This window comes from Micropterus salmoides, unplaced genomic scaffold (genome assembly GCF_014851395.1).
Source record: "Micropterus salmoides isolate LMB-PRFRI ecotype aquatic unplaced genomic scaffold, ASM1485139v1 Ms_hic_scaffold_7, whole genome shotgun sequence".
Classification (NCBI taxonomy): domain Eukaryota; kingdom Metazoa; phylum Chordata; class Actinopteri; order Centrarchiformes; family Centrarchidae; genus Micropterus; species Micropterus salmoides.
This window is the reverse complement of record NW_024044459.1, coordinates 12,940,330-12,955,411: the sequence shown is the minus strand read 5'-3', so window position 1 is coordinate 12,955,411 and position 15,082 is coordinate 12,940,330. Positions and strand designations below refer to the sequence as shown.

General features: G+C 42.1%; 1 protein-coding gene across 2 annotated transcripts in view; it reads right to left on the bottom strand.

Moving 5' to 3' along the window:
- Nucleotides 1-1,741, bottom strand: part of kremen1 (kringle containing transmembrane protein 1) — a 58,836-nt gene extending 57,095 nt beyond the window's left edge. The window contains exon 1 of one of the 2 annotated variants that reach the window (XM_038704562.1): nucleotides 1,396-1,741. In XM_038704562.1, the coding sequence (XP_038560490.1) occupies nucleotides 1,396-1,474 (79 nt within the window). In that variant the 5' untranslated portion in view covers nucleotides 1,475-1,741. The remainder of the gene's footprint in view (nucleotides 1-1,395) is intronic. The other variant, XM_038704563.1, reaches the window with a different exon arrangement.
- Between the last annotated feature and the right edge of the window lie 13,341 nt (nucleotides 1,742-15,082).

The window sequence follows — 15,082 nt, the reverse complement described above, 5'->3', positions numbered from 1 at the left end:
GCATGAAACAGTCACTCTTTGCTTTACAAGGAGAGACTGACTTCTTGTAGACACATGAAATGATTGTTTTACTCTACAGTAAATATGGCACAGCTGACTTAAACTAAACATAAACTTGGCCTTTTTTTCTCCCTAGTGTTATGAGGGGGAATACCATTGCTTTAAATACTTTGTTAATACATAGGTACACATGGGAGTACTTACGCACTAGCCCAGATGGTGGACCCTCTAATTTGAAATCCAAGGGTATAATTAAGAGACAAAAAAATTAAAAAGGAAAGCAGGAGGATTTGCTGCTTTGACATGAAACGCGGCACAAATTACAGCAAGGAGAAGCTTGGTTTGTGTGGTCATCATTATTAGATATTCACATTAAAACAAAATATTCTCTGGGAAGGCAGCTTTGCATGGGGATCCGGCTTTAACTTTGAAGTTCCACAGATAGACGCAAGCATATCCCTGCGTATTAGTCTTAACTTGATGGCACATTAAATGGATGATATCAGATGACAGAGCTGATGGTTTAGAGTTCATTTCAGGGGGGAAATGGTGTTTTGCATGGTTCAGTTTAAGAGACAATAGCAAGCAATGCAGTGCAGCAGTCATATTGTGATGGAGATTAAAAATGTCATAAATCATCATAACCACTGTAAATGTGCTCAATCAAAAAGACTACACTGTGATTTATCAGCTTCACGCAGCTGATGCAAAACAGGTAAACAGATCAGGACAAGGGGCGCAGGATGTGTTGGAGAGTCGAGTGCGTAAAAGCTGCTGGCTTGTGTTACAGGCTCATCGTTTCCCTGATTAAATCGAAACGCAACCTACAGGACGACACAGCACGGGTTCCCGATGATTTCTAAGCTTTTTCCAGATTTACACGGACCCCCATGTGGTAGAAGTTTGCCGCAGGGGCTCCACAGGTCTGAGGGCACCTATGGATACGGTTTGGACCTCAAGTGCTTGGTGTGGAGGTAATACTGAAACTGTCGTCTAATCAGACTAGTCACTTCGCCCACATTATCCCACTCTCCTGTCTTCAAACTAATCAAATAACAACAAACCAGTTTCCCATTTTGCTTTGGTTGCTGCCTGTAAACACAGCAGTTAAAGACATCATGCAGTTTGGGAAAGAGTGCCGTACTGGGATTCGGACCAATGCGATGAACTATGAATGAAGTTACTGCGGCTGCAATCTGTGGCATGTCCGACACCAAATAGGAATATGACACTATAACATTCAAATTAACGTAGTTCTTGGGTGTGTTGTAGCCTACAATTTCTGATAGGATAACAGCTTGTCCGATGCGCTAAGGAGCAACTTTGATGACGCGACAACGCAGATATTTATCGACACATTGCCTCAGAAAAGGCGAGTAGAAAAGTTTGACTTACCGGTGTCAAAATTACTAAAAGCCGCAGAAGAAATAACCCCAGCGAGAAGAAGTGCAGAGGTGACTGTCCAGGAATCCATCGTGTGATTAAAGAGTCTGAGCTGGCTCTCAGGTGAAGTGCAGCCTGACGGACGGATGCGCAGACCGGAGGGCTGCTGGACTTGACTGACTGACTGGTTGACTGTCCGGGTCTGTGCAGGAGTAGCTCTTTGACCGGCGTCAAAAGTCCCTGAACTTCAAGGCAGGTCTCACAACTACTACTACACTGACACCACAAAGACGGGAACAGATAGTAGAAGCAGGGATCCTATTTCCAACCCATGTGACAGGAAATAGGGGCAATAGATTCAACCTGCAGCGCTGGGGAAGAGGCAGACAGAGAGGAGGAGGAGGAGGAGGAGGAGGAGGAGGAGGAGGAGGAGGAGGAGGGAGTGGGTTGGGGTTGGAGGGTGGACTCAGTAGTGCAGCGAAGAGCAGGTCAGTAAAGTAGAAACTGATTTTCCATCTTTAAAGACTGGATTTAAAGCAGTTTCCCACACTAATATCATAATAAGTTAAAACACTAAAAGTGTTTTTAGTGAAACACTAAAAACACACAGAGGAAAACTATTATAGAGGGTTGTCATGCATTAGATCTCTCTAGTAATATTATAGGCATAAAAGTGATGCCACAAGAGCTCAGAACTGCCATAAAGTATGACAGTTCATTGTGAACACGCTGTGAAGAACCAGAAACACAAGTTTCCTTCTGGGAACTTATTATGGGAGTATTGTCTAGGTTTTATGTCGGGGTCTAAATCTAATTGGGGGTCCATTACATTTGGAAACCCCTGGGCTACGACATATTCAATACTAAGCCGGTCACAAAGGCAAGTCAAACAACCATAGCTGTACATCATTTTAATAGCAGAACAGCAAAGGGGGGAAGGCGAGTGACAAAGATTTGCACATGATCTTGGTACAGCTGTGAGTATGTAGCCCTGTAGCTGAATATAAAGGGGATTGACTAAGATGTGGATGAGGATATGAAGGGAAAAAACTTTTGATCCCAAAACCATTTATATTTTATTTAATTTGTCTGCCTGTTTGCTTACATTTAATACATAGAAGTAGGAAACCTGTGGTGGGAATAAATGGACATTTTAAAGCTGGTGATATTGTTGTTACGTTGACATGAATATAAGGACACTCAGCAGATTAGAACATAAAATCAGGGTGTGAAAAATATTAAATGTACTCTTGAATGACTTTCCCTTCACGTGTCTCCAGTGAATCTTACCCACTGGATAGAAACAGGTGCACTGTGACTGTGAGTGATCCTCACCTCTTTGCCATTTCAGACTGGCAGCCTCATCTTCAGTGTGAAACAGCACCCTCGTGTGTTTCACTGTAAGCATCATGCGGCACAGGGAAGAAGTGTCCAAGCCAAAAGCAGTCATTTAACCTAAAAATAGAAAATCCAGGATGATCTCACTGCTCTTGAAGAAAAAAGGCCCAACATTTATTTAGCCAAAACCGACAGGGTTGAGATGGGGAGCACAGGGAAAGTAATCTAGCATGACGTGCGCCCTTTAGAGAAATGTAACTGTGTGGCCTGTGCGGGTAAAAACTGCACTTATATTACAGTGAAAAACTGAGGTTTGAGAGAAAGAGATGTATTATAATTGAACCATACTGACAGTTTACTATGTCTATAACTGAGATGTCTAACCTTTTCTTGAAGGTTGAAACTTTTCTGAAACTGCGTGACAGCTGGATATTATATCCTTTACATATCCTATCAGTGGTGAAAAAATAACTTAGTAGATTTACTTTAGTACAGTTCTGAGGTACTTTACTTCAGTATTTTAATTTTCTGCTAGTTAACACATTTTTGCATCAGTATACTTTAGTATTGTAATAATCTAATATGGAATATATACTGTACATTCACAGGGGGCATCCTTTGAGCTTAAAGTATATTTTGCTGATAATACTTGTAAGGGGCTGCAACCATAAATTATTTTCATTATCAATTAATTCATCCACTGATAGTGATGTTTTCATGTGTCTTGTTTTGTCTCACCAACAGTCCAAAATCAAAACAGATTCAGTTTCCTATCACAGACTAAGAAAACCAGAAAATATTCACATTTGTGAATTTTTGCTCAAAAACAATTCAATTTATCGACTAGTCATTGCAGCTTTATGCTCATGTACTTTACTTACGATTATGATTGCAGAACAACTTGTAAATGAGTATTCTTACACTGAAGCAATGCAACTTTAACTTGAGCAAAGCACCTGAATACTGCAGGTCATCTTCCACCACTGTATCCTAAATACTGTTATCATTATTCAACATGTGACATGTAATGAGTATGTTCTTATACAAAGCAGTCTTAGTGTCCTCAGACTGAATGAAAACTATGGGTCCATATGAAAATTAACTTGAATTGGAGTCCTGTTATTACCTCCCATCTTCCCTGCTATCTGTCTGTGATGCTGTGCACTAGTAGCAAGGCTCCCTTTGTCTTCTGTGTGTGTGTGTGTGTGTGTGTGTGTGTGTGTGTGTGTGTGTGTGTGTGTGTGTGTGATCACATGCTGGGCTTGTCTGTACACGCTGCCTGGCCACATTCCTTGTGGTCTGCTGGAGTTACTGTAATTCTGTTCCGTCTTTTTGCTCTCTCCAGATAAAACTTGGCACTTCCACACATGACATTCACACTTTATTCTTTTGGCATTTTGCCTTTTAGACAGTTTTTCATCAGGTTGAAAACATCAGATGACGAGAATCAAAAGTTCCTCACAGTACCATGTGTGTGAGAGCATTTCACCCTTGGCCAGTGTGTCTTGCCTGCTGAGCTATGCAAGACAGAGGCTGGAGGTCTCATAATACAGTGAGCTGTATTAGAAAGTACGCTGGCCCAGGTCATCCCTGACCTGCCTGGCAATGAGAAGGTATGCATAGTTGAATTAAAAAATTGGCCCAGATGCTTTGAATTCATAAATTCAGGAGCCAAGACTATGTCATGTCCTTGTTCCCTCTTGGGTAAACAAGAGTGCCTGGCCCTGAATCTTATGGCATATATATGTATATATACGTATATGTATATGTATATGGCCATACATTTTGTTTCATCTGAGAGAGAGAGAGAGAGAGAGAGAGACAACTAAATTTAAGGGTCAGTTCACTCAGATCTCAGATTATTGTATTTATTCCAGGTTTTGAGTCTTTGACATTTCTGCCTCAACTTCAGTTAGGCTAATTAATATTATATAATATAATTTTTATTTTATTTCTCACATCATAAAAAATTAAAAATTAAGAATGACTCGATTTGAGCTGAGCTGTAGGAAATTGAGATTGGCATGTTCACTACTTTCTGACAACTTGCAGACAAAACGATTACTCAATTAATCAAGAAAATAATTGGCAAAATTATCAGTAATGAAAATAATCACAGCTTGCAATTAAATTAATTGATAAAATATGTTCTTTTTGTAAGCCAATTTAAAACTAGTATGTTAAAGTGTGTACACACCTCTCTTCTTAGGCTAAATTTAGGGGATTGGGAAAGTGTGTCTTGCAACCTGATGAAAAGATCTGGGAGGTTGTTATGTTTTTTCAGTTTTTGGCAGTAATGTGACAAGAAGAAGGATGACCATTTTGTCTCCCTCTTTGACACCACCATTGAGTCATTGTTTGCTGTCAGGATCGTTCTCCTCACAGCCAAAATAATCTCTGCTATCACTTGACTTAATTGCATTAATTAAAAACAACTTGCTGGCACACACAGTGACGCACAACTTCTTGCATCTACTCCTATGGGGGACACAGTGAGTCAATGCGATTACTCAACCAAAGCATCTGGTTGTTGTCTGAAGTCTGTGCGACCTGGCCAACAACCCCCACACGGCCACATCATTAGTGGTTGCACACACAAGACAACACACATTATGGTGTCACTCTTTGACCCCAGCAAAGCTTGGATAAAGTGGGCTCGCCTTGACAAATGACTGCCTCTGGCCCTATCTGTAGCTGTAGACCTGTAACCACCATCTTCTCTGAACTCTTATCCCCTACACACACACAAACACACACACACACACACCTGTACGGGCCCCTGAGCTTACCCATGTTCAAAGCCAAGATAAAAGCCAACGTTTACATCCAGCCACAGTAGCAATGCAACCCCTCCTCCTCCACCTCTCTCCGCTGACACACAGCCATCATCCATCTTGCTAGGCCTCCCGGGTCTCTAATTAGGCTCCGTGTGGGTGACACCCTCTGGAATGTTTATTGTAACATCACTCAGCTTTATCTACTTTAAAAGAGAGACCAAAAGAGAAGGAGAAATAATAGAAAACAGACAGAGAAGCAGAGAAATAATGAGAGGTGGATGGAACACCAAGATATTTATTAGGACTAAACTTATTAGGACTCCTATTACTGGAAATAGGTATATTATTGTTTTTTCCCCAACTTGGGTTCCATTGTTATATTTCGTCTGTCTTTTCTATCAGTTATGATGGCACTGTACTCACCAGATAATTGCAGAGATCTGGGAACATGATGACCACGCTACAACAATATCCAGTTGGAAAACAACAGTATGACAATCAAACAGGTGATAAAGAAGCCAACAGTTTTTCAAGATTATTGAAACCACTTTTTTGGAGGAAAGTAAGCACATTTATCTATAGCAAAATGTGCTCTGGTAAACTCTGTTTCCAACAGTTTGAGTAGTTGGGGCAAGTTTAACGTTGACTTTTGTTTTCTCTTCATGGCTAACCTGGGGGTTTGTTGATAACATGTTTGACCGTCAGACTGCTCGTGTTTCTTGTCCTGTCAGATTTCTTTTTAAGACCGTAATCTGAGATTTTAGCAGTTAACTTGGTGAGTACAATCTCATTATTACAAATAGGAATGATGGTCAAACCTATGAAAATAAGTAGTAAATTTTCATTTTAAACCCGCACAGCATAACATAAGACATTAAGAAACATAATAACAATGTAATCTAGAATTATTCTTTAAGATGACTCTGTGGGTTGATGTGTTTACTTTCCATATGGACATTTGCATAGGTGCTTTTGTTTGTCCAATTTGAAAATAGGTCATAAGGAGAAGTAATTTCTGAGCACAAGATGAGAATGACTGGTAGAGCATCAACCCAGTAGCCATTTTTTACCCACAGTGGATGCCAGCCATTCATGTTTCTTGTGCCTTGTCCATTGGCCTCAAAGGGGCTAAAATACCGAAGGCCTCATGAGTTTCAAAACCAAACCAAAAACCAAACCTAAAGCATCTTGGTCCCTGTAAACCAGAGCCTGGTCCCTGCACAAGTCATCATTCCATTTTTGGGATATCCTATAAAAGTGACTGATTCATTGGGTGACGCAATAAAATTTATTTGAAATTGGGTGGCTGCAGTAGCTGTAGAGCTGAGATATTGTAGAAATTATAAAGATGATTTATTGTTTGTGAATTAATCAATTAGATTAATACCTTTCCTAAAAACTCAATATGGTTATATCTTCAAAGTATATATTTGTTCCCATATATGCCTTTAAAGCACTAATAATTGATTTATTGGCCATTTAGGGGTAGTGGAACAAGCTTTAAATACAACGCTAACTATTATCACCATATAAAGTTCTTTTAGCATAAAGGGTTAGCAAACAATTGCCTATTTAATAGCATCACTGTCAACATTAGTGTTGATTTCCTGAGGTAAATAGCTACTAAATGCTATACTAATAATACTATGTTCACCAGCTAGTTGCTAACTCTGTTTCACCAGCTGTCCTGTGTACAAGTTTTATGACAAAGTGTTGATTTGAACCTGCAAGAAATGATGTACGGTACAAAGCAAATGTGGAATGATAGCATGGTTCTGGTGTTGTTTGCTTCGTAACGTTCAATTTAGATTTATTGTTGTCATACTATTACTCAAGTACACAGCTTCTTTGCCGGTTGCCAATAATGCAACATCATGGTGGAAGACCCATTCACAAAAGTAACTTAACTTACTACAGTATAACTGTTATACTAAAGTGCGTCAACAATCTAATTTATAATATGCAGTCTACCTCACTAATTGTTTTCGTTATCATCCCATAAAATGCTGAGCTGCTCCGATTAAAGATACACAAATAGTTGTTGAAAAGCTGGCTGGTGAGCTAACGCCGACGTGTCATGTCAGCTAAATGCAGTCAGTCGTTATGGATTAGTTCAACATCAAGCAGATAAAGATATTACTGTAATGTTGCAGAGGGAGCTTACCTGAGTTTTCAGCATTTTGTGTGATGCCATCCCCAGTGTGTTGGTCTCTGTTTTTACCTGTTCATTAGTTTGAGCACACACATGAGCAAAGGCTTGGCAAGGTAGGGGTAGCAATCTGAAACCTCACCACTAGAAGCCACTGAAAACTACACATGGTCCCTTTAAAGGTTCAGTGTGTTAGTGTGAGTGGCATCTAATGATGAGGGTTGCGAATTGCAACGCCCAGCAGCCATTCAGAGACCCTGCCCAGGGAAAAAGCACAATGCATCAAGATGCATCCACAATCGCCCTACAATCCCACCGCAGCCCTCCAAACCGCAACCGGATCAACCCGCGCAGAGACCCCCACCCCCAGAAGCCAGGGCACCCTGCGACCCCCCAAGCGCAAAGGGCCCCAGACCGCATGTCCCAGGGGAAGCTGTACCTCGCCCCAAGGAAGAACAGCAGAAAGCCGTGCCGGGAAGCTCCCTGCCGCCAGGGAGCGATAACCAGGCAGGCAGTGCCAGCAGCCCCCGAGGCCGATCTCATCCCTGGATGGGGGCCCAGCCCCCCCAGTCAAGCACCCCCAAGGAGGAGCACCAAAACCTACCCCGACAACACCAGCCATGCACCCCAGAGACTCCCGAATGCCCCCACTGTGAGAGAGCTGGCAGGGGGAAGCAGCGGGAGCCCCACCCCTGCCGAAGAGGGCCCAGGCGAGGACAGAGCAGGGACACACAACCTGCCCAGAAATGAGCAAAAGCCACAAGCCCGAGTCCCCAGATCCCTAGGTCAAGAGCGGGCCCCCACGCCAGGGGAGCCCCGAACCCCCCAGCCCACCCCAGATCAGGCAATCCCCCATCCTCGCTGGGGCCCCTCCGGCAGCCCCAATGCCACCCTCCCACCTCACCGTTCCCTCACAATCAGGAGCACTCTGAGCACCACCAGGCCATCGGAGCTGGCACAACCACCTACAAGGGAGCAGGTCCGGAGCAGCAAGGACTCCACCCAAGGACAGAACGGCCCAACAGCCCAGACCCGAAGGTCCGCCCACACCCAGGAGGCAATGTCACTCAGGCCAGGTCAGAAACGCCCCATCCCCCCCGGAGCCAGGGAGACCACAGACCCCACCCACGGCTACACCGTGACCCACACCGCACGTTCACCACCGGACCGAAACCCACCACAAGCACCCCGCCCGCCAAACCCCCACCGCCATGCCCGCCACCCGCCCCCTCCCCCCAACCCGGACCGACATACAAGACCCACAGAGAGGCAGCCAAGCACCGAGCGCCACCACATCCGCACAGCGCGCTTGTCAAAATCACCACGCGCGCACCAATACCAACAGCCGCGTGACACCCAAGCAGAGTGGCTACCCACCCCGCAGCAGCGGCACGCCGAATACAGGGCAACACCGGTCCCCCCCGTCAAGCCCGCGCCCTAGGCAGCCCGAGCGCCGCACCACCGCCCCCCGCCAACACCACGCCATCAACCAACATTAAAAAAACCAAAAACGACTCCCCCACGCCCGCACCGTGATGCATCGAAGAATCAACCCACCCCCAGACACACCTACCGGCCGCACGGGACCCTGACCAGCAAGGCAGTACACACCCACCCCCATTAAGTGATAAACTTGATCAAGGGGAACCAGAGAGATTGGAATTGTGTTTGTTTTTTTTATAGCAGACATTATCTCCATGCTAATGTGATCTATAAGGTGATTCCGATATTGGGTGATACTTATATTCTTTTTGGCCTTCCAGTTCATGAGGATAGTTTTCTTGGCGATGCATAAGGCAGTGAGAAGCATGTATGATGTGTCAACCTCTATACTAATGTCACTTAGGTCCCCCAGCACGCAGAGTGATGGGGAAACTGGGACGGGGTAACTTAGCCATATCGATAGGTCTTCACATATCTTCTGCCAGAACTTTTGAACAGGTGTACATTGCCACATAGCATGCATGTAACTATCAGATATGTTACCTGAGATGTTTGACTGCATAAGACCCATTCTGAACATCCTGTCCAGTATAGTGTGTTCTATGGAGAGTTTTATACTGTATAAGTTGTAGATTGGGATTTGTAGTCATTCTAAAGGTATTTAAACATATCTGCATCCAAAAGTTTTTGTCTGGACTAATGGATAGATCTGTCTCCCACTTTAAGAATGGGAGAGAGATTGAACTGTTTTTAACAGTAACATGTATACTTTTGATAACAGTTTTGGAGGTGAGAGTTTAAGAAAGTCTGTTATCATTGGAGGTAAATCTAAGTCCATTATTTTATACTTAAATCTAGCCTGAATTATGGATTTAAACTGTTGAAATTCCAGAAATCTATTATGGCTAATTCCATATTGTGCCACTAGATCCTGGAATGGTTACTGCCTTGCATTACATGCTCTAGATGTCTTATCCCTTTGTCATACCACAGTGGGGAATTTAGTGTTTTCTTATTTTGCAGGATGTCAGGATTATTCCAGATTGGGGTAAATCTGCATGGGATAGGTGAAGACACAGATATTTGAGAAGTTCCCACCAAGCTGCCAAGGAAGTGCTTATGTTAATGCTTTTAAAGCAGGTATGACGTTTGATGCTGGAACTGATGAATGGCATATCAGAAATTTCAGTATCTTGCCCAAGGACACTTCGACATGTAGCCTGGAGGGGCCAGGGATTGAACCTCCTGAGCCACAGTCGCCCCTTAAAAATGTAGTCTACAGTGTTCTTACTGAACATCCAATCTTCACTTACTGGAAGTCTGTATAAGTCAATCTTTCCTACTGCTTGTGATTAATGTAATAGAACACAACAAATAAGTTTTCTTTTTCTGCTTTATCATTTCCTGCCAACAAAGATAAGGAAATATTGGCTAACATCATCACTGTCATAATTCTTCCAAGTCAGAAATATCTTCACATTAACTCATCACAGTGCAAGAAAAGAGCCAGAAGCCCTATGTTGTTGGGCAGCAATTGCACATTTCCCGCCATGAAACAATGTCCCCACCCAGTGCGCCAGTTTGTGGGAATCATCCTGAGATGGATCTCTGTTGTGGGCTGACAATGACAGCACATATGACTCACACTCAAAAACAGCCATTAACGGTAATTGAGGAGGAGAATGATATGGAGCACAGGGGACCAAAGCCATGGTAGCAGCTCAAAAGAGTCTTCTGAACAACAATAATACAAGTTCTCTCCATTGGGTTGAAATGGCATTGGATTCAGATCTTAAATATATACTAGGGAATGGCCCGGGAACATTTCAGGAAACCCTGTTTTGTTGACACAGAATAAATAAAATTATCTGAATGTTTTCTTTACATTTGTAAATTGGTGTGTTTTCTATTGACAGTTGTCTGAGCCTGGTCTTCAAAGGATTTTAGAAGGTGGTCACCACATTAAATCTGCTTCAATCCAATTGCTCTTTCTGAACACAAACAACTCCAGGGGGTTGTAACTTTGTGGGGTATATTGAGGCCAGACTTGTTTTTACACTGTACCTCTTTTTCCCATGTCAAACTCGACAACATTGCAAACATCATGGGTGCCTTTTTCGTTTCATCCGTTCAGGGAATGCAATGTGAGAACCACAATCCGCCATATGCAAAGTGTAAACTGTTGATGAGAAACACACTTTGAGGATGCAAACTTTGGTATGGCGACATTGTTTACAAGACTTGAACAAAAAGAACGATGAAAAGCGTCTTAACGTCATATTTCATTTCAGCAGTTTTGTGGCCAAGTTAAAAAACAGAAACACAGTTCTATCGTGTCACATATATACAGTGACACAATCCATGAACCGAGTTTCAAGCCACAGAATGCAGGAACAAATTTATGTTTGCAGGTTTATGGTTTCAAGCTATAAACAAAGCGATCCCCTGCACAGTCACTGCTCATTTACCATGTTTTGCTGATGTTTGGCAGATCTCCCACTATACCTCAGTCCCACTTATGAAATGAAACTAGTCAGGGGAAACTGTGTCTTCCATGCAATCTTATAATTCAGAAAGCATGACAAATCCGTGCCTGCAAATCATACTGAAACAAGCAAGTTGCTGTCTGCATCCAGAGAATAACATTATACTGCACAGTAAGACACTACACTACAGACAGAGTAGCAGCAAGAGATTACTGCAGGTTGTGAAAGTAAAAATAAAAATAACATGGCGATAATAAAAGATATTCTCCTCCTTTTTAAATTCATCTCTTCAGACTCAGCTCACAGACAAGGCACAGACCTGCCAAGGAGATGAACAGTGTAAACTGCCACATGGCTTGTGGTGGGCTAACATGATCAGTGTTTGCCCACTGCTGCAGCCTAGGCAGCAGTGCCTTTCAGCCAGCGTCTAGGGAATAAATGTTTCAGATTTGTATGGTTGGGGTTTTAATCTGAGATTTTCATTCAAAAGTATTAATCACACTTGGAGTTCAAGCTATTGCATTGAAAATATGCAGTATATATGGGTGACATAGGTTAATTCCTTAGAGGTCAAGATGATGCCTTCAAATTCCTTGTTTTGTCTGTCCAAAAGTCCAAAATCCAAAGATGTAAAATTTACAATTTATATATTCTGGCTTGAAAAAAATGATTGCAACTATAATGATTGGCTATTAGTAGTTTCCTGTTCATTTTTTGTTGACTAATCCACTAAGTATTTCAGCACTATAATTTAGTTTTGAATTAATTTATTGAAACCTGAAAAACTCTTAAAAACTTAAGAGTTGAGTGTGAGCAAAGAAAAAAAACAAACATTTTAAATGCCTTCATAGTATACGGAATTGTTTATATGGACAGTCAGAGTACAGTGAAGTATGTACAGCATGTTGATGAAAATCATCCTCTTCCCTTTTACAAAAAAACAAGAAATCAACCTGATGATGCTGCGGCTGCTGTGCCTTCTCAATTACCGCAGGGCTGAGCGGGGACGGGGATATGAATACTTATGAGATATCTGACCTTGTGGATTCAGAGACGCTGAGCAACAGACAACAAATGATGAAACACAGCGGTGAGAATTCACAATATGTCTGAGAGAGAAAAATAAAGGACCTTCAGTGCCCCCATGATATGAATCAGGTATATGCACAGATACACACAGAGTTTGTCTAGACAGTAAACAATACCTGCTATGGGCCTACAAAATGTGGGCTAACTACATACAAAGTCTTGAAAGTGAGCAAATGTGTACATAAACAATTGTGAGTTGAGCCATCAATAGGCCATAAACTGAGCAGACTAACATTCGACCAGATCAAATGATCGTGAAAAAGCACTGCTTGTTGCAATCACTGAATATTAAGGTGTTCTTAATTAAGACACTAATGTCAGTAAATGTAAAAGATGAGACAGAGGCAAGTCTGAGCTAGTAACAACTGAATGATAAACTGTATGTACACTGTGTATGTGGTGCCTGTGTACTAGCTCACTACTGACGGGGCTTGAGACTGTATGCACACCCACACGCACACACAGACAAACAAATCCTTCGATGAAACTCCATGTACACAGAGCAAAGATTTAATTCCTCCTTTATCAAATCTGTGCATCGGACAAGTTCCACAGATAAGGAGAAAACGGGGGGAAAACACAAGCCAAGCGTGGAGGAATATGTGCCTTTTGAAGTTGGCTTTCTTCTTGGAACTATCTTTGGCGTAGCGCAGCTAGTTAAGCAGATCATTAAGCGTAATGGTTGGGGAGGATTGCAAAGCTTTATCTCTGATGTTCAAAGTTCTTGATGATCTGGGGGATTCTGGAGCTGGATTTGATGGGAATTCCCATGTCTGCTGGAACAGTTCACTTGTGCTAACAGACAGGTGCTATCATAAATCTAGAGTCAAGGAATTACTCACTCACTAAGACTTAAGGTATATTGGGATAAAGTTATCCTTTGATAGATTATATCAAGCGATTTAAGGTTCTCCCTTGGATAGACGCCATTATTGTTAGTGTCTGGCTTGACAATAAATTAATAACATTAAGAAATATATTTAAAATGATGGAAAATAAACAATTATTTTATGTTAAACCTGTCTTAAAATGCATGAGATCCAAAATCCTAACCGATCTATTGCCTTTGCCTGCTCAGTATTGAGTAAATAAAAGACCACACAACAACAGAACAGCTGTACATGGGAGAGATATGGAGAGCAGTGAAGCGGGGTCACGTTATTTGTGTCTGTAGGGAATGAACTTCTTCAAAGGGAAACAAACAACCGGGACAGAGCACAACTTCATCTTTGCTTGCTGTAAAGAAGTGCCATGGTGCACATCTTTATTCATGAGTTCAACAGTTGATCTCTGCATAAAAGATTTTGAAAATGGTTTGTATTCCTTTCAGCTGAGAAATCAGGAGGGGAATGTTGTTTGAGGATTATCACCACTAAAATGAATTCTCGGGATGAGAATGAGCTTTGAAAATGTTTCCCCTCTAGGCAAATAAAAGGCGACCGCCAACAATTCTTTTATTTATTTTCTCCTCTCACTTCTCCTTTGTCAGTGGCCTCCCCTGTTTTGCATTTGAATCATTCCAAATCGAGAAATCGCTTCCACCCAGTTCTTGTGTTTATGAAAACACAAGTTTCCAAGAGCCTGCAATGAATTTATATTTGGTGCAAGCTGCGTAGTGCATCTCACTCTCCTGGCAATGTGCCCCTCCACAAGCTTTCCATGGAGGTTTGTCCCCCTTATTTCCACTGTGCCGCCTGATTGATTTGCTCTTTAATGGCTTCCTGTGTTGGGCATGGTCTAGGACGAACATCTGTAAGGGTGGATTGGGCATGCTGGGTCTGTTTTGCTCTGCTACGCTCATCTGTGGTGTAGTAAAGTGAGGTATCTGCCTTTTCTGTGGCCTGGGAGAATGACGTGCTCCATTATAAAAAGAACTGACTCCAATGAAAAACGAGGCTTGGGTCCTAACGGCCGTTGGTCGCTGAGTGGTTTACATTCCCTCAGGGGATGACGTTCAGCCTCTCAGAAGGAGGAACACAAGAAGCTGGCCTGTGAATGATAAAGTTATACTGAGTGTTAATGTCAAGTGTTTGAAGAGCCATATTTGTGAGTCCTCACAGGAGCTGAGGTTCAGATGTGGGTTGTATAGTGGACTACAGTGCAAGTTCTGCATGCTTACTGTGCCAATAGTTACAGCTCTGAAAATGTTGGTAACATTGCTTAAGATCAGAGTAAATTAAGCTTTTGGAAATTGGAAAAGGACAACCTAAAGACTAAATTTGTTGAAAAATACAATTCAGGGAGTTCAATAATGGAGGAATATATGAGACAAAAAGTTGTCATGTGAAATTAAAAAATCTTTTACATAAAGGTTTAAAAAGAGTTTCTTTTATCTTTAAAATGTAAGATAAATAACTAAATAACTTATTTTCTTGTTTTTTATTATATCGGTGCTATGTTGCATATACATGAATGTA